We start from the raw sequence: 19,186 nt of genomic DNA on the forward strand, positions 1-19,186 counted from the left end.
GGAGGCAGGACTGAGCAAAGCTGACGTAGTCACTGGATCCGGAAGGCGGGCGATGTTGCAGGTACAGTCAACCTGGTGCAGGTCACAGGGGAAGATGGGCAGCCTCCTCTCACAACAGGGATGGAAGTCTGTCTGAGCCTCGTCACTGAGGTCACTTCATGTCCTGAGCGTCAATTTTGTTTCCCTGAACACTATAAACGTAGGAGGATTTGAACAGGTCTTGCTGCCTTCAGGAAACAGAAACAGTGATTCGGTGTATAGCATGCAGGATGCTTTCCCCAAGCTCATGATAAATGTCATTAACCTTAACTCTTTGCAGAAGAGAAATCACATGTACCCACCTGGTATCTCAGGCTCAGTGCAGGTTGCCAATTAAAGAGTCATTAATAGAGACTTTGATTCTGCATTCTTATAAGAGGAACAGTCATGCATATTATGGCTCTTTGAAAATATTAAAAAATTCTATATTGTAATATATGTGATTAAGAGACTAATTGTGTTAGCTTCACCTGTACAACAAAATGATTCAGTTATTCATATACATGCATCTATTGCTTTCAAATTCTTTTCCCAATTAGGTAGTTACAGAATATTAAGTAGAATTCTCTGTTATAACAGTAGGTCCTTGTTGGTCATCCATCTTAAATATAGCCTTGTGTATATGTCAATCCCAAACTTCCAATCTAACCTCCCCCTGACACTATCCTCCCTGGTATCCATAAGTTCATTCTCTGTGAATCTGTTTTATAAATTAGTTCATTTTGTTAGAAGTCACAAATAAGCGAAATCATGTGATTTGTCTTTCTCTGACTCTTCTTCATCTGACATTCTTTCGTGACTGTGAGTGGAAACTTTGCACACACAACACCCTTTCTGTCTCTCTCTCTTGCTCCCTTTCCAATCCAAGAACCACACATGTACACAAAGATAATGTGTGTAAAGATGACTTTGGTGTTTTTTTGGGAGGGGGATTTGTTCTGCCTGAAAAGGTGGAGAACCTTGCTTACTACATACTCAGATGAACACAAAATATGTCAAGTAGAGACTTCCAAACTCCAGAATGCTTGAGTGAGAGGCGTGTCCACAACAATCAATTCCAAACAGGGACAAAATGGCCCAGCTGTTTCCGGACTCCAAGAGCAGCCATACACCCAAATCAGCTGTTATTCATAGACAGGAAAGAACCTCAGTAAGGGCAGTGATTCCACACCATTTTGCTTGGGTCGGGGGTTGTTAACATTACTGATGCTCCCTAAATAATAAATCTAATCTCCTCTTGATCATTATGTATGTAAAAGACTAACAATACCATCACTCTTCTTAAAATTTCCTTTTATTTACTTAATATCATGTTTCAGAGTTGATCTATATTTTTTGTCATTTCAGTGTGTGCATCTTTACTGCAATATATTATTTCATTGCAGTATATAAACCACAAATTTTAAAATTAAAAAAAAATTTTCAAGTGTATTTCATTTCTGTGGTACAGCAAGTTGATTCAGCTTGACATATATATTTTTGTATTATCATTTATGGAAAGATCATGAGTAGAAGTCCCTGTGCCATGCTGTAGGACCTCAGTGTTAATCCATTTTATGTAAAAGTAGGTTTCATCTGCTAATCCCAAGTTCCAAATCCTTTCCTCCCCCTTGGGAACCACAAGCCTGTTCTCTATGTCTGCGAGTCTGTTCCTCTTTCATTGATATGTTGTTTTTAGATTTCACAGATGGGTGATATCACATGAACATTGTCTACCTCTTTCTGTCTACTTCACTTAATATGATAATTCCAGGTCCATCCATGCTGCTGCAAATGACATTATGTCATTTTTTAAATCTGAGTGGTATTCCATTCTCTCTGTGTATAAGCATATCCATTTTATTTATTCATTCATCTGTCGATGGACATTTAGGCTGTTCCCATGTCTTGGCTATTGTAAGTTTTGCTGCTCTGAACACTGGGGTGCATGAATCTTTTCAAGGTATAGTTTTATTCCAGATATATGCTCGGGACTGGAATTGTTGGATAATATGGAAACTCTGTTTTTACTTTCTTGAGGAACTTCCATACTGTTTTACACAGTGGCTGCACCAGTTTACACTCCCCCAACTGTGTAAGAGGGTTTCCCACTTCTCCACATGCTCTCCAGCATCTATTGTTCATCAACTGTTTAATGATGGCCATTCTGATCGGTATGAGGTGGTACCTCATCGCAGTGTCAAATGGCCTTTCTCTACTAATGAGCAATGCTGAGCATCTTTCCATATGCCTGTTGGCCATCTGCATATCTTCTTTTAAACCACAGATATCAATTGTGAGAGTGACATCTACGGATTTTGTCTAAAATGAACGACACCTCTGCTGATGTCTCATGAATGTGCTCTGAGTCCAACCTCAGGTTGTTTTCAAGGGAAGGAGTGATGAGGACTTCAGGAAAGGAATAGTGACTTTATCTGGAAAGCCAGCAGACCAATGAGATGGCGAACTTGTGCCCCAAAGAATCATATTACCTGAGTTAGATGGGCTTTTTGGGGAGTGAGAGGGATGGTCAAACAGTGTTTAGTGAATGTAGAATAACGCTAGCCCATTGGCATGAAAATTCCAAGGAGAAGAGAGAACATTACAGATGAAACACCCACCTGTGAACTCACAGTTTCATACTTACATCACACACAAACACACACAGACACACACACACACTAAAAGAGGAGGAGGTGTAGCTGGCTGTTGCAATGCTTTAATTAATTCACTAATGGCTGTACTGGGCACAGGCTTTCTCTAGTTGCAGGAAGGGAGGCCTCCTATTTGCTGTGGTGCAGGGTCTTCTCATCACCGTGGCTTCTCTTGTTGTGGAGCACCCGCTCTAGGCACATGGGCTTGTGGCCCACGGGCTTAACTGCCCGAGGCATGAGGAATCTTCCCAGTCCCAGGATCAGGCCCCTGTCCCCCACATCTGCAGGCAGATTCCCAACCACTGGACCATCAGGGAAGTCCTGTTGCAAACTTTTTTCTCCTTAATTTATTTATTTTTAATTTAAGGAAAACTGCAATATTGTTAGTTTCTGCCATACATCAACATGGATCAGCCATAGTTATCATTACGTCCCCTCCACTGTGGAAAACTTTTAATCTTGGAATCCTTTGTTCTTAAAGCTGTCCGTGCAGGTCTGGTCATACTCTCCCTCTAAGCCCCTGACAAGACACCAGGTTTTGTCTGTTCTGCCACTTTTTACCTCTTTACGAAAGGGAAAGTGTAATACCTTTCAAGTTCAGAGCCTTGAGAATAGTCTTAGTCCCTCAGTCATGTCTGACTCTTTGTATCCCACAGGCTGCAGCCCGCCAGGTTCCTCTGTCCATGGGAATTCTGCAGGCAAGACTACTGGGGTGGGTTGCCATTTCCTTGTCCAGGGGATCTTCCCAACCGAGGGATCGAGCTCAGGTCTCCCGCCTTGCAGGAGGATTCTCTATCATCTGAGTCACCAGGGAAGCCCAGCAGTAGATAATGTGATTCAATATTTCCTCCCACAATTCACGTTGCCACTGTTTTCCATTTACTTTTAACATGGACCTGGTTCGATTTTGGCATCATGCTTTCACTGCCAATGTAGCAGAGCCCTGAGGTGGAATATACCATAAATTTAAAAATAGAAGTGTGAATAGAAGTGCTAGGTTTCTAATTAAAAAAGATGTGCAACAAGCAGCAAAGATTTACTGTATAGCACGGGGAACCACAGTCAATATGTTGCAATAACCTAAAATGGAAAATAATCTGAAAAATAATGTATGCGTATTTGTATAACTGAAGATCACCTTGCAGTGCACCTGAAACACTGTAAGTCAACCAGACTTCAATAAAGTATATACATTATGAGATTAGAAAATGTAACCAGTAAAATAAATAAATTTTAAATAAAACGAAAGAAAACTAATTCACTCAGTCGTGTCTGACTCTCTGCACCTAATGGACTGTAGGCTGGCAGGCCCCAATGTCCACGGGATTTTCCAGGCAGGAATACTGGAATGAGTCGCCATTTCCTTCTCCAAATACTGCAGGCCGACTACAGCATACTCCCTGATGGTCTGTGTACTCACGCTCACACTCCAACTCTGCACACGGTGTATTCACATGGGCACCTTGAGTGGCGCAAAAGAGTCTCAGCCCACATGGTGAGTTTCTCGAAAGTCCCTGGAAGGAAGTCAGAGGCTGAGCCCAGGACCTCCCCACCCCTCACTCCCCGGCTCAGCTCAGGAGCCCTTCCAGGCTTCACCACCATCACTCTAGGATCCCAGTGCCCCCACCTCCTCCCCCACAGATTCCTGGGACTGAAGTGAGACATGGGGACCCAGGAGCCCTGGGAAGCCTCACCTGCAGGGTTCGGGGTCCTCTGGCCCAGACTCAGCCCTGGAAGTGACAGTTTGCCAGTGAAAGCCTGGGCTCATTCTCTCTCCATCAGGATCCCTGGTCCCTCCAGCACCCTGAGCCCTGACATTCCTGTGAACTGGGGGTGAGGGTGGGCGTCCCTTGCCCTCCTGCAGTCCCCTCCTGCCCTCCACAACTGGCCGAGGCAGAGAAGCGCAGAGAGGATGGAAGGCATGTCTGCAGCTCTGAGCGCCTAGACAGCCCAACCCCACCCTGTACAGGTGAGGACACCACGGGGCCCTTGAGGACAAACAGCATGTGGTCCCTGGGGGGTTGCTGCCACCCCTTGGGGTTCCCATGGCCGTGGACCCACAGCAAGGTGGCAGCCCCTCCCTGGACCTGGCTCTGATGTCTCCAGGCAGGGCTCAGGAGGCCTCTCAGACCAGACCTGAGGTCTCAGCTCTTTCTCTTTATGCTAGGTCTAACTGCCTGTTCTATAGGGTGGGACCCAGGTTCTCGTCCTGATTCAGCCCCAGGCAGTTTGGTTCCAGCTAGGATTCAGAAATTTATTTTCCCAGGCCCCTTCAGAAAATTACTTTGCATCTTAGGTCAGTTAATAAATTACTGCAGAGCACCTACTCTGTCCCAGGCATTGGTGTCACACAGCAGAAATACACCCATGACCCAGATAAACCCATCTTCTGTAGATCCTTGAAGAACTGAGATTCTGCAGAATGCAGGCATCAAATGCTAATATTCAATTATTTTTTTAAAAGAAGAATTATGAGAATACCTGGGGTCTATATCTACACTGTAAACATCTAAAAAAATGAAGCTCATGAATTCTAGTCCCAGCACTTTATGGCAGAAAAAAAAAAGTGGGAAAAACTGAAACAGTGACAGATTTTCTTTTCTTGGGCTCCAAAATTACTGCAGATAGTAACTGCAGCCATGAAATTAAAAGACCTTTCTCCTGGGAAGAAAAGCTGTGACAAACCTCCACAGTGTATTAGAAATCACTGTTCCAACAGAGGTCCTTATAGTCAAAGCTATGGTTTCCTAATAGGCATATACGGATGTGAGAGTTGGACGTAAAGAAGGCCAAGCACTGAAGAACATTCTTTTAGACTGTGGTGCTGGAGAAGATTCTTGAGAGTCCCTTGGACAGCAAGGAGATCAAACCCATCAATCCTAAAGGAAATCAACCCTGAGAGTATTCATTGGTAGACCTGACGGTGAAGCTGAAGCTGCAATAATTTGACCACATGATGCAAAGAACTGAGTAATGGAAAAGACCCTGACGCTGGGAAAGATTCAGGCAAGAGAAGAGGGCGACAGAGGATGAGATGGTTGGATGGCATGATTGACTCAATGGACTTGAGTTTGAGCAAACTCTGGGAGATAATGAAGGACAGATAAGCCTGGCGAGGTGCAGTCCATGGTCACAAAAGTCACACATGACTTAGTGACTGAACAACAATGGCTACACTGTTCTTGTGGGAAGAGGCTGCTTGAGGAGGTGTGGACACCATGCGGGAGGAGCGAGTACATTCTAACAAGAAAAGAACATTCCCTAGACCCTGGGACACAGGCACTCTCTGGGAGGATGGGGAGTTGGTGGTGGGCATGTACAGTGCTGTCCACTGTTCAAGGATGATGGTTTAATTTTTAAGAAAGATGGAATATACAAGCAAAAGACTATGATAAGAAAACTTTATGAAGGTCACATTATATTAGCCACTGCAGAGAAAAGTGAAATGAGTGTATAAATGTAATTTTTTTTTAATTAAAAAAGAATAATTCTTGACCTTCAATTATTCCAACATGGGCATGTCAACCAGCATTCTAAATGATTTACATGGATTTTTCTTATGAAAATTGCCCCTTAATAATGCAAAAACCCATTAACTAGTGATGGAAATGACAGAGTCTACCTTTGCATCTACTTTTGATTGGGAGGAGAAAAGGAACTTTTTGAACTGAGTGTTCTCAGAAGAGCTGAGATAAGAGAGCACACAAATGTTAAATGGCCTATTTTCTGCACGTTTGCATGTGTGTGTGTGTGTGTGTGTGGTGTAACTGCAGCAGTATCATTAGGAGGGAAGAAAAGGTGAGACCTGAGATTGGGGAGTGGGGGTCACCTCTGGAGGAGCATGAGCAGGCTGGAATTCAAGTAGAAGAGTTTGGAGATTGCCCTGAAGATGTGGGCATCATGGAAGGATTCAGGGCAGAAAGCATATTCTGAAATGTGAGTTAGAAAGATGAAATGTGGAGGGCGGACTGGAGATGGGAGTGTGGGTCTGAGCTCAGAACCCAGGGAGGTTATGGCTGGGATCCAGGTGTGGTTGTGGGCTGGACTATGTGGATTGAGAGGACAGGATGTGTCACGGGCACCCTGGAGGGTGAATTCTTTTACTGCGTGATTGAATACAAGATGTAAGAGTCGAAGAGTGGAGTGTGACCTTCACTCCCTGCCTTGGTTGGGTGGAGGCACCAGCGATGCCCTCGGAGACCTGGTGAACCGCGGGGCAGGGGAGATTTGCAAAGTATAGTCTGCTCTCACAAGAGAGCACAGCTCTTCCTTCCGGGCCCAGAAGGCAGGCTTTACTTCTCCCAGGGACAGGCCAGGGTGTGTAAGAAGCAGGATGTGTCTCTGTCCCCTTGAGGTGAAGCATGTGAGTCATTTCTGTCCCTTCAAAGCATCCTTTGATGCTGCATGTTGCTCTCCTCTTCATCCAACAGAGACTCCAGGATTCAGACTAGAATGGTCCTCATCAGAGTTCCTGATCAAGGACAGACCCATATATTAATACATGTGATATACTTGCATGAAGCAAAATACAAATAAGACAGGAAATAGCCTGCTAAAGTCATCAACCACCTCAGGAAGTGGTATAGCCACCACTGAAATCTATTGATCTATCTATCTACATATCATCATGGAGAATGAAATGCAATGTGAAGTGAAAGTGAAGTCACTCAGTTGTGTCCAGCTCCTTGCGACCCCATGGACTGTAGCCAAGCAGGCTCCTCCGTCCCTGGGAATTTCTGGGCAAGAATACTGGAGTGGGTTACCCTTTTCTTCTTCAGGAGATCTTCCCCACTCAGGGATTGAACCCTGGTCTCTCGCATTGTAGACAGATGCTTTACTGTCTGAGCCACCAGGGAGGTCACCACTCCAATATTCTTGCTTGGAGAACCCCATGGAAAGAGGATCCTATAACATTTCAGTCCAAAGGGTTGCAAGGAGCTGGACATGACCAAGCAACTGAGCACATATATTATCTATCTATCCAGTTTCATTGAGTTATAATTGACATACAGCCCTATGGTGTCCAAGCTAGTGACCTGACTTATATATATTATGGAATGATTGCATGTTCAGATATATCACACAGCCGTGTGGTATGTGCTCACTGACAGTAGCAACAGGAAAGGACGCTCCTCCTTGTCTTCATTTGTAGTGATCCTGACATTTCTCTTGGTAAAACAGTTCTTGGGTAGTTTAGTTCTAAGCCAGGAGAAAGATCACACACGGAGAGCTCAATGAGCAACTAAGGCTCCGTGGAGCTTCATCTTCGCCCTATTTGCCAGCTCAGTTCACACCGGGGTCCTCATGGTGTTATCCTTCAGCTCTCCTCTTGGGTGAGCCAAGCCACATCGTGCCACCAGCTGATAACTTAAGAGGCACAAGATTCTCAAATCCTTGGCTTTGGTGCAAGAAGCAAAAAAGACAAAACGTGCAAATATCGATGGATTCACACAACACGTGCAAAGCCTCCCTGGGGCAAGTGTTCTCTCTGCAGGCCTCAGTGATCTGGAGTGGAATGTCCAGTAGAAATCTCAGTGATGATGGAACTTTTTAAACATCTGCTCTGTCCAGCACCCTGGACCTGGCCACAGGACGCTGCTGAGCACTTGAAACGTGGTGGATGTGACTGAAGAACTGAATGCTTTTTTCATATACGTGTAGAGTCAATGTCTGCACCGCGTGGCTGGGCAACTACTTTATCGGCCAGTGCAGATCCAGACTGAGGGGGATCTTGTTGTCCTGTTTCTACCCCTGGAATGCCATCAGCCTAAGTGCACATGCCTGGGAAGAGATTGAGGGGGCTTCCCCGGTGGCTCAGTGGTAAAGAATCCACCTGCCATTGAAAGATACATGAGAGACGTGGGTTCCATCCCTGGGTCAAGAAGATCCCCTCGAGAAGGGAATGGCTGCCCACTCCAGGATTCTTGCCTGGAGAATCCCATGCAGAGAGGAGCCTAGCGAGCCTCACACTGTCTATGCCATTGCAAAGAGTCGGACATGACTGAATCGAATTAGCATGCACACACCCAGGCTCATATAGGTAGTGCCACCACACTGGATATCTCAAACAGAATATACTTCATCTATTTATTTGGCCATCTAGCATTGCTTTTATTAGTTTTTATGGAAATCATTTTATTTTAAATACAGCACATGTCAATCTTAAACTCCCAGTCTATCTCTCCCCCAACCCTTCCCCTCTGTAACTCTAAGATTGTTCTCTAAGTCTACAAGGTTGTTTCAGTTTTGTAAATAAGTACATCCTTTTAAAACGTTGCTGAATAGACATCTTATTTATTGGTTTTGTGTTTTTTTTTAAACTGAATAATTTGAAGAATCAGCTGGCAGATTTTTAATGCTTTATTGAATTTTAGATAAAGTAAGATGATCATATTAACCGACCCAGTATTTGTGATTGATTATACCATTCCCCAAACAGTGAGATAGATACAATGGAGTCCTAGAAGAGACAGGAGATTACTTCGAGGTTGTGGGATTTTTGAAGATGATTTGGCAATCTTGGACTCCACTGTTCACCTCAGAGCTGCTGGGATGCTTTGGAGGAGGAGGAGGAGTGTCCACGGAGGAACCCCTTTAAAAAGAGATCTAAGGCTTTGCTTTGCAACACTTTGTGTGCTCACAGCCTGGGGCCAGATCAGGGTTCAGCATGGTCTTTCTTTACATTGAATTCCTCATAGATACTGGGCTCAGGGAAGGGGTGCATGGGGCTCACGGGGGTGGGAGTATTCAGTCTCTCAGAAAGGGTCCCGAGGTTCAAGTGAGCATATACCACGTCTTCTGCTGGAGAGTCCTAAGAGGAAGGAGGTGAGAATGATGGACTGAGATGCGATCTTTAAAGGCTAGGACATTGGGCATTGGAAAGGCCGATGCTATGGCAAGGGTTTGGGCTGGGAGGACTCACCACGCCGCTCACTGCTCGATCTTCCTGGGGCTCTCCTTTCATAATGGCAATATCTGTGAATGAAAGAGAGACAAGGATCTTGCGGGTGAAGGCAGTTATCCCAGACCTCCATAACTTTGATGGGGACATCAAAGCCAGAAAAAGACAAGGGTATGCCCTCTGGTACTGGGTCTGTCTACTCCAATAAATAAATAAAAAACAAAACATTCCATCAACAAGCCCATCCATTCACGGACTGTCTCAGGAAACTGTGCAAACACACAGACCCATCCTACGTCTTCTATTATGGGTCATTCTCTTCTGCATACCAGCAGATTCCCAAGATCATGTAGGGGAGAAGAACAGATGGTTGTAGTTGAGGGGAAGAACAGGGCTTGGAATGTCCCCGGTGTCCAGAGATTAAGTGTCCATCTTCCAGTGCAGGCAGCCTGGGTTCTAGCCTTGGTGGGAGATCTATGATCCCATGTGTCTTGAAGCAACTAAGCCCCACGTGCTGCAACAGCTGAGCGCACGAGCTCTGGAGCCTGAACCACACCCCAGACTGCAATGAGGATCCCCCATGCTGCTGCAAAGACCTGATGCAGCCAAGAATAAATCAACACATATTTTCATAAAAAGAACAGGGTTCCATGGGTCTCTGGAAGATGTTCCCTCAGAGATAACAACACTGGAAACCAGTTTTAACCTGTGGGAAGTGAAAACCTCATTCTCTGCTATGAGCCCACCTCCCTCTGGGTCAGATGATGCTGAGCTCACAACCTTCAGGCTTACGATTTTGGGTAGAACACCAGTGACAGACAAGAGCAGCGAGGAAGATGCTGGTAGACGTGAAGGCTATGGCAAGCCCAAGGATGATGTACAGCACACTGGAGCGTTCTTCAGGAAACCCTGCTTCTGTCAACAGAAAAAGGGAAGGTCTGGTTTTTCATTGCATACACTGTGCCCCTACACACTGGTTTTATTTTATCCTTGCGTCAAACTGTCAGCATCTGTCAACCTGATCACTTATGGTCTCCACTTCCCAGGAGGTACCAAAGCATCCAGCAGAGATGCTAGCATGGATGAAGTAAAGAGGCCGTGCAAGACCAGCAGAGGTCTGAACCAAGGTCCGCTGGGCACCAATGCAGTTTTTCGCTGCTCCCTCACGTCAAGGCATGGTGTTTTTCCATGAATGCAGACCCCTTTAATCATCAATACATTTCCCCCTCATCCACATATACCTGGAACAGAATCCTCAAGAAGATATGACAACTTTATTTCTGAATGTGGAATTCTTTGTTCATAAAACACTAACAGAGGAATAACATCTGTAAGGTGCTCCCTCAAATTCTCCACTTTTCACCCCCATCCATCCCCTAAGATTCTGGTGGAGGGAGGGTAAGCATCTCGCTTGGGCATGATATTAGGTCACTCTGACCAATTATCTTCAATTTAGAAATTCCCAGTCCCAGGATCTCAATGCCCCCTCTGGTTCTCATGCCCACCTCAGTGTCAAATGCTGACTTGAGATGGATGTTGAGAAGCTCAACATCGCAGTGCTGGGAACTGGCAGAGCCAGCACTTACATAGGACCCCTATGTCTTCTTAGAAATTTGCTGAGATAGGAGACCTTCTTGCTTACCTTCTGTGGTGTGTGCATCCATGGGTGAAGGGCAAGTACTTGTAGTGGAACCTAGGAGAAAAAAGACAGAAGGGGTGAGCCAGTAACCTTCCTCACCCCACCAAAGGAGGACTGTTCTTTCTGGAAGGTTGACCTCCTGCCTGTGCTGGACTCTGTGATCCCTCAGAGCACTGATGGGGGAGGGGAGAGCTTCTGGTTCCTCCCCGTGAATGTGTTGAGTAGACCCACCATCCTGGAGAAGAGATGGTGAAAGGAGGTGGGAAGAGTATCTCTGGTGAAGAAAGACAACTCTAAGCAAGAGACGTTATTTCTGCTCCAGGACTGAGTATCTATGCTCCTTAACTGGGAAATCACCTGTATGTCAGAGGTGCCTCTGGGAAAACATTAAGTGCAAGGGCCCAATGCAATCTCTGATCCTCCCAAATCAGCCCAGCCTTTCCTCCTCCTGGGTCTACCCTTACCCTTTTCTTTATTTGCCTGATTAGACAGAACTCTGATGAGAAGCATCCATATAGGAGGTAGAAGAGGGATGAGATGCCACCGACCATCTCTCTTTCTCTCTGGTTCTCATTGCCTCTATTTCTCCCGAAGCCCTAAGGTTCCCCTGACACCAGCACAGGGCCCTTGAGATAGAGCCCAGTGATAGAGTAAGATGTTATGGAAAAAGCCAAACGGACTTCTTGACCAAAACAAAGTGATTTCATGTACTGTAAAGCATGGGACACTTCTTGGCACTCTGGAAACAAGAATACTGCAATGGGTTGCTGTTTCCTCCTTCAGGGGACCAGCTTTGGTCAGAACTCTTCTCTATGACCTGTCAGTCTTGGGAGGCCCTGCACAACATGGCTCATAGCTTCATTGAGTTACACAAGCACCTTCATCATGACAAGGCTGTGATCCATGAAGGGGAGATAGTGAAGGACAGAGGAGTCTGTCATGCTGCAGCCCATGGGGTCGCAAAGAGTTGGACACAACTTAGTGACTGAACAGCAACAAGAAAGCTGAGCCAGGAGGAGGGTCCTCACCTCTGACAGACAGGAGCAGGGGGTCGCTTGCGTCTGACCATGAGTAGGGAGAGTGAGTGAAGGAGCCGTAGCACCTGTAGGCCCCACTGTAGGCTGGGGTCCCAGGACCCAGAGGGAACGCTGCCTGGAGTGCTCCTCGGGGGCCCCGGCCTTCAGCGAGCGGGCGCCCAAGGTTCTCCCCCTCCCTGAGCAGATGGAACTGGTCAAAGGCACTCTCGGAGCTGCAGAGCAAGGTCACGTTCTCTCCTGACCTCACCACGGGGCCCACCTGGGCTGAGAGAGAGGGTTTCTTGGACAGACCTGGAAGGAAGAGACCTTGATATTAGAGCATAAAGTAACTCTGCTCCTAAATCTAGAATTAGAGCCCAAAGTGTGCAACAAGAGAAGCGCTGCAATGAGAGGCCGCCCACCGCCAGGAGAGAAAGCCCCACAGCAAGGGATACCCAGCACAGGGACAAATTCTAACATAATTTTAATAATGGTCTGTCATTTACTATCCTTTCTTTGAAAAGAAATATATGCATATGAACAACTAAATCAGTCTTATGTACAACAGGAATTAACAACATCGTAAATCAACTAGACTTCAACAAAAATGAATACGAAAAAATATACTTTAAAAGTCAAAAATATGTGGGGTTCTCTTGAAAGCCGGAACCTATTAGGTTCTGCTGGGACCATCAGAAAACATTGTGTTGACCCAGAAGCAGACTTTATGGCCGGGAGATTGCCAGCATCTCATTGGATCTTTGACCACTTCAAATTTGAGGGCATATTCAGTACTGCCCTGCCCACCCCCAGGGGCTGGAAGGGACTCCTTAGTGGGAAGGGTTGGCAGGGAGAACTCCTTCCTCTTTGTGCAGAAGGACGCGTTAAACCACAAGGCTGAGCAACTTCAAGGTGTCGACCTCCGTCCTGACCACCCAGGGGCCAGACTGCAAGGGCGTCTGGTACCACAGTGCTCCTGACAGAGGAAGGGAGCTCTGACGTGAAGGTGGGAAACCAACCCCTTAACCAACGATCGTTGGCTGCCTGAGCCGGGAACAGTCCGGGTCCCTGCTGTGGTACATCTTTCTCCATTGTTCGTTCTTTCACGTTCTTGCTCCTTCACTCTGTCACCGGCTGTGTCTTCTCTTTAGCACATGGCAGGTACTCTGTTCTCTTTTCCTTCCGAATTCACACCTCCTCTCTCTCTCTGGCTTGTTCCCTCTCCAGAGTTTCTGAGTGTCTCTGCACGCCTGTCATTGTCTCCCGGTACTGATGCTGGACTGGACACCAGACCTTCTGTGACACAGACAGCAGAGGGGACTGGTCTGGCCACACTCACCTGTGATGACGATGTCCACGGGGTCACTCGGGGCTGACCACTCATAGGGGGAGTGGCTGAGAGAGCCTGAGCATCGGTAGGTGTCCGCACTCCCCGAGGTCATGGGGCCAATGAAGAAGTCAGCTGAGGCATGCCCGCCCGTGAACGTCTCTCTATGTCTCTGGAAATGCCCTGTGCTGTTTTCCTGGTGCAGGATAAACTTGTCAAATGACAGCGGTGAGTGACAGCGAAGGGTCACATGCCCTCCCTCCTGCACGAGGGGTCCTGGGTGGGCTGAGATGGATGGTTTTGTGAACACACCTAAGAGAAAAGAGGTTGTGAGCTTCAGTGGCCACCCCACCTCAGCGCTTCCACTGACATCTGAAGGTGTGAGAAATGTTCTTATGAACCAGCAGAGCCAATTACCCTTCCTGTCTCTTCTGTTGCATTCTCTCTAGCCTTGTTCTCAGGCTCTGGCTCATGCTTTTCTCTTTCTCTTTGCTCAAGACCTCCAGCCTCCTCTGTGTTTATTCTAAACTCTTTAGCTGTTGAATCTGCTCTCAGCTTCATGCATGCATACTCAGTCACTCCACTCATGTCTGACTCTGTGGGACCCCAGGGACTGTAGCCTGCCAGGCTCCTCTGTCCATGAGATTCTCCAGGTGAGAATACTGGAGTGGGTTGCCATGCTCTCAGCCTCTTCCCATCCCTAATTTGCATTTGAGGGGCTAGGGTGTTTCTCAGGATGGATACCCTGTCTCCCTTCACATATATCTCATAACGTGGGTGATGACTGGCATCATTGTGGTTTCTATGGGATTCTTCTCACTCCATTAGGAAGGCAGTGGAGAAAAAATGGAACCCATCTGTGATCCCACCTCATGCCTCTAAAGACATTTTTGAGACTCCTCCCTGGGGTTCCAGCTCCTTCACAGGGCACTACAGCTCCCTACTGGGTGGCAGGTGCTGGATCAGGGTCGTTCCCATCCTCCCTGCTGGCAGGCAGTGGCCGCATCCTGTCTAACTAATGCCGAGGGATGCTCCTCCTTCTTGCTCTGGGGCACGCCATCCATCTATTCAACACCCTGAGTTTAAACTCTCAGAGTGGGATCTCTTTCACTGGTTCGCTCCTGACTCGGAATCCTGAGTAGCCATGGGTGCACTGGCATGTGGATCTAGGGTAGGATTGCCTGCAGGCTCGGCCGTCCCGGGCTGGCTGGACCCCTACTACCTGTGACCACAATCTGCAGGGGGTCACTGTGTGTGGACCACACAGAGAGAGACCAGTAGAATCCAGAACATGTGTAGGATCCAGCATGTTCTCTGGTCACCGGGCCAAGGGTGAAGGTGTTGACATGATGTCCCTGGAGCTCGGGCAAACTGGTCCCATCTCTTTTGAACAGTCTGAATATTGCAAATGGAGAACAGGAGTGACACCGAAGAGTCACAGTCTGTCCTAAGGGAACCACGGGGCTTGGCCAGGCTGACAAAGAGGGCTTCTCATATTCACCTAGGAGAGATGGAGGCACAGGCATTGAGAGGAAAATAGGAAGAGTCTCCTCTCCCCCCTGCCCTCATGGGCACTCCCCCTTCAATTCTTCCAGCTCTCCTCCCCTAAACTGCATCCCCTTGAAGCTCAAGAATCGGGCTTGGGGTCAGACAGAGACACAGTCATCCCAGATGGACATCATGGAGGTTCTAAGAATATGATTCTCAGAGGTGATTCTTCTCAGGAGAAGAATCATTCCTTGGGTTGACAAAATTTTGAGAAATTTTCTCTCAAAACACAAAACACTGGGGATTCCCTGTGGGTCCAGTGGTTAGGACTCAGCACTTTCTCTACTAAGGGCCCAGGTTGATCCCTGATCAGGGAACTAAGATCCTGCAAGCTGCACGATGCAGGCTAAAGAAAACACCACAGAGAAATTGATGCATGGAAAAGAAGTGAAAGGACTTCCCTGTTGCATTTGTTGTAGCTCAAAGGGTAGAAAATCTTCCGGCAATGCAGGAGAGCAGGGTACAGTCTCTCAGCTGGCAAGATCCCCTGGGCAAGGAAATGGCAGCCACCTCCAGTATTCTTGCCTGGAGAATCCCATGGACAGAGGAGCCTGGTGAGCTACAGATCATGGGGTGGGGAAGAGTTGGATATGACTGAGTAACTTACAGTAACACAACTAAGAAGTGAAAAAGCCACCTGACTGAAAAGAATGAAGGAAACCATGAACCCTGCTCCTTTGTTAGCTAGCCTCCATCAAATGTGGGACCAGGTTCAGGTGGCCCTGCCTGATGCCCAGCCCCTCCCCTGGGGTCAGGTCTAGTGGGCAGTCCTGCAGATCCTGTTGTGAAGGGCCGGTTGGAGATGCCACCTTGTTGGAGAGGGGTCTGTGGGCTGCAGCCCCTCGCTCCCTCTCATGATAGAAATGGCAGTCAGGGGGCCCAGCTCCCACCTCCCAGACTTCACACTGTGCCTTCAGGTCCAGAGTCCAGAGCTGGGCTAACCTCTGGGGAGAGTGAAGGTGAGTATCAAGGCCAATAGGAGGACCTGGGATCCACAGGGCACACGGCTCTCACTGTACTGACAGGGGTCTCACCCTGTCCCCCAGTGTCATCTGCCTCAGCCCCGCCTGCTCTGCTCAACACAGAAATAAGGGGTGGGGAGGACTCACCCACAGCTGCCCAGATCCTCAGACTCACAGAGAATCCTAGAAGGAAAAGCCCGTCAGAGATGGCTTGTCCCGATGGACCCCACGCTCCTTGCACCCTCATCCAGGGAACCTGGTCAGTGGTGTGAAGACCCAGGATTTCCACCATAAACCTCTCCTACCGGGTTTTTCTGAACTTACCGAGACTCAGGAGGCTGAGGAGTGTGGGGCACATGGCTCTGCTTCTGTGAGGCAGGAGGCAGGACTGAGCAAAGCTGACCGAGTCACAGGACGCGGAAGGCGGGCGGTGTTGTTCATACAGTCAGCCTGGTGCCTGTCACAGGGTAAGATGGGCAGCCTCTTCTCACACCTGGGATGGACGTCTGTCTGAGCCTCGTCACTGAGCAGGCCTCGTGACATGAGGGTCAGTTTTGTTTCCCTAAACACCATGGACTGAGGAGGATTTGAACAGGTCTTGCTGCCTTCAGGAAGTAGTAACAGTGTCAGTGTATACCGTTTTGGTGGTGGTGGTTTAGTTGCAAAGTGGTGTCCAACCTCTGCGACCCAATGGATTGTATCCCACCAGGCTCCTCTGTCCATGGGACTGCTCATGCAAGAAATCTGGAGTGGGTTACCATTTCCTCTCCCGGGGATTTTCCCAACCCATGATTCAAACCCGGGTCTCCTGCATTGCAGGCAGATTCTTTAACACCTGAGAGGCTTAGTTTCTATGAATATCTTGTTTGAAGAAAGATTGACTCAGTTCCTTTCCTTCTTTTGATGATGAGTTCTGCTTCAGTTGTGCAGGTCTGGGAATTCCCTGATGGTCCAGTGGCTACTCCCTGACTTCACTGCTGAACGCCCAAGTTCAATTCCTGGTTTGGGAACTAAGATGAGATCCCCCAAGCCATGAAGTCCAGCCAAAAAAAATTTGCAGGGTTACTAACTGCTTACTGTGTAATGCTAACCACAGGAGAAAAAAAAAAAAAAAACAAAAAAACACACTGATTTATTTTCAGCAAAGATTTCTAAGGCCTCTCTGCTCTTGAATATAAAAGAATTTTTTTTCAATCATGTAACCTGGAATTCATTTTCCTGGTTGACATGTTGTTACTCATTCTCTATAAAAGAAACCATGGGGTTCAGTGCAGAGTAAACAAATATAATTAAACAGAATGTCCAAGAATTCCAATAATCCTCTCATGCTTTTACTTAGGAGATGGTATGTTGCCCTGATAAAACAAAAATGCTTTAAAAGATGTTCTTCATAAGAAGGATAGCCCTTCTGAAGAAATCCACTATATACCAGAGAGGATGCTTTCCCCAATCTCATGATAAGTGTCATTACCCATAACTCTTTGCAGTAGAGAAATCACAGGTGCCCACTTCGTATTTCAGGCTCAGTGCAGGTTGCCAATTAAGGACTCATTAATAGAGACTTTGATTCTGCATTCTTATAAGAGAAGGAGACATGCGTATTATGGCTCTTTGAACATTTTGTAAAAATTCTGAGGTGGAGTATAGGTGATTAAGAAACTATCAGTTTCAGGTGTACAACAAGGTGATTCAGTTATACATAGACATGCCTCTATTGGTTTTCAAATTCTTCTCTCACTTAGCTAGTTATGGAATATTAAGCAGAGTTCCCTGTGCTATCCAGTAGGTCCTTGTCAATCATCCATTTTAAATAAAGCCATGTGTATATGTCAAAGCCAAACTGCCAATCTATCCTTCACCCCACCCACCATCCCACCTGGTAACCATAAGTTCATTCTCTGTGAATCTGCTTTGTAAATCAGTTCACTTTTCTTAGATATCACCAGTAAGTGATATCATGTGATATTTGTCTTCTCCTGACTATTCTTTTTATCTGAAATTATTTCCTGACTATGAGTGGAAACTTTGCACACACACACTCTTTCTGTCTCTCTTCCTTTCCAATCCAAGGATCACAAGTGTACACACACAAAATATGTGTGTAAGATGATTGTGGGGTTTTTTTTGGAGAGTGTGGAATTGTTTTGCCAGAAAAGGTGGACAACCTTGCTTTGTACATAAAAATGTGTAAAGGAGAGACTTCCAAGCTCCAGAATGCTTGAGTGAGGGACGTGTCCTCAACAATCAGTTCCAAACCAGGACAAAATTTTCCATCTGTTTCAGGATTCCAAGGGCAGACACACACCCAGGTCAGCATTTGTTCATGGACATGATAGAACCTCAGTAAGGGCAGTGATTCTGCAGCAATTTGCTAGGAGTGGGGATGTTTAGATTAGTCATGCTCCCTAGGTAATAAATGTGGTCTCCTCTTGATTTTTAGGTATGTAAGGGAGTAAGAGTACAGTCAGGGTTCTTAAATTTCCTTTTATTTACTTAATATCATGCTTCAAAATTGATCTGTATTCTTTGTTGTTTCAGTTTGTGCATTTTTACTGCCATGTACTCTTTCATTGCAGGTATACAAATCTCAAATTTTTTTAAATTAAAAAAAATTTATTGAAGTATAGTTCAGATCTGCTATGTAGCTTCCATTATGATTTACAGCAAGATGATGAATAGAATCCCCTGTGTCATACTGTAGGACCTCATTGTTTATACATTTTATGTATAAATAGATTTCATCTGCGAATCCCAAACTTCCAATCCATCCCTCCTTGGCAACCACAAACCTGCTCTCTATGTCTGTGATTCTGTTTCTGTTGCACAGATACGTGCCTTTTAGATTCCACAGATGGGTGATATCACATGATAATTGTCTTTCTCTTTCTGTCTTACTTTACTTACTATGTTAATCTTCCGGTCCACCCATGCTGCTGCAAATCTCATGACTTAATTTTTTAAATGTCTGAGTAGTATTCCATTGTGTGTGTGTATAGGCATATACAACATCCTCTTTATCCATTCTTCTGTCGATGGACATCTAGGCTGTTCCCATGTCTTGGCTATTGTACATTGTGCTGCTATGAACAGCACATGAATCTTTTCTTTTTTCTTTTTTTTT

General features: G+C 46.3%; 1 protein-coding gene across 1 annotated transcript in view; it reads right to left on the reverse strand.

Moving 5' to 3' along the window:
* LOC122692573 (immunoglobulin superfamily member 1-like) overlaps positions 1-19,186 on the reverse strand; it is a 183,803-nt gene that overhangs the window by 83,297 nt on the left and 81,320 nt on the right. Inside the window, 1 exon segment of the mRNA XM_043900268.1 lies at positions 14,778-15,056. Within this exon segment, the coding sequence (XP_043756203.1) occupies positions 14,778-15,056 (279 nt within the window).

This window comes from Cervus elaphus, chromosome 4 (genome assembly GCF_910594005.1).
Source record: "Cervus elaphus chromosome 4, mCerEla1.1, whole genome shotgun sequence".
Taxonomy (NCBI): domain Eukaryota; kingdom Metazoa; phylum Chordata; class Mammalia; order Artiodactyla; family Cervidae; genus Cervus; species Cervus elaphus.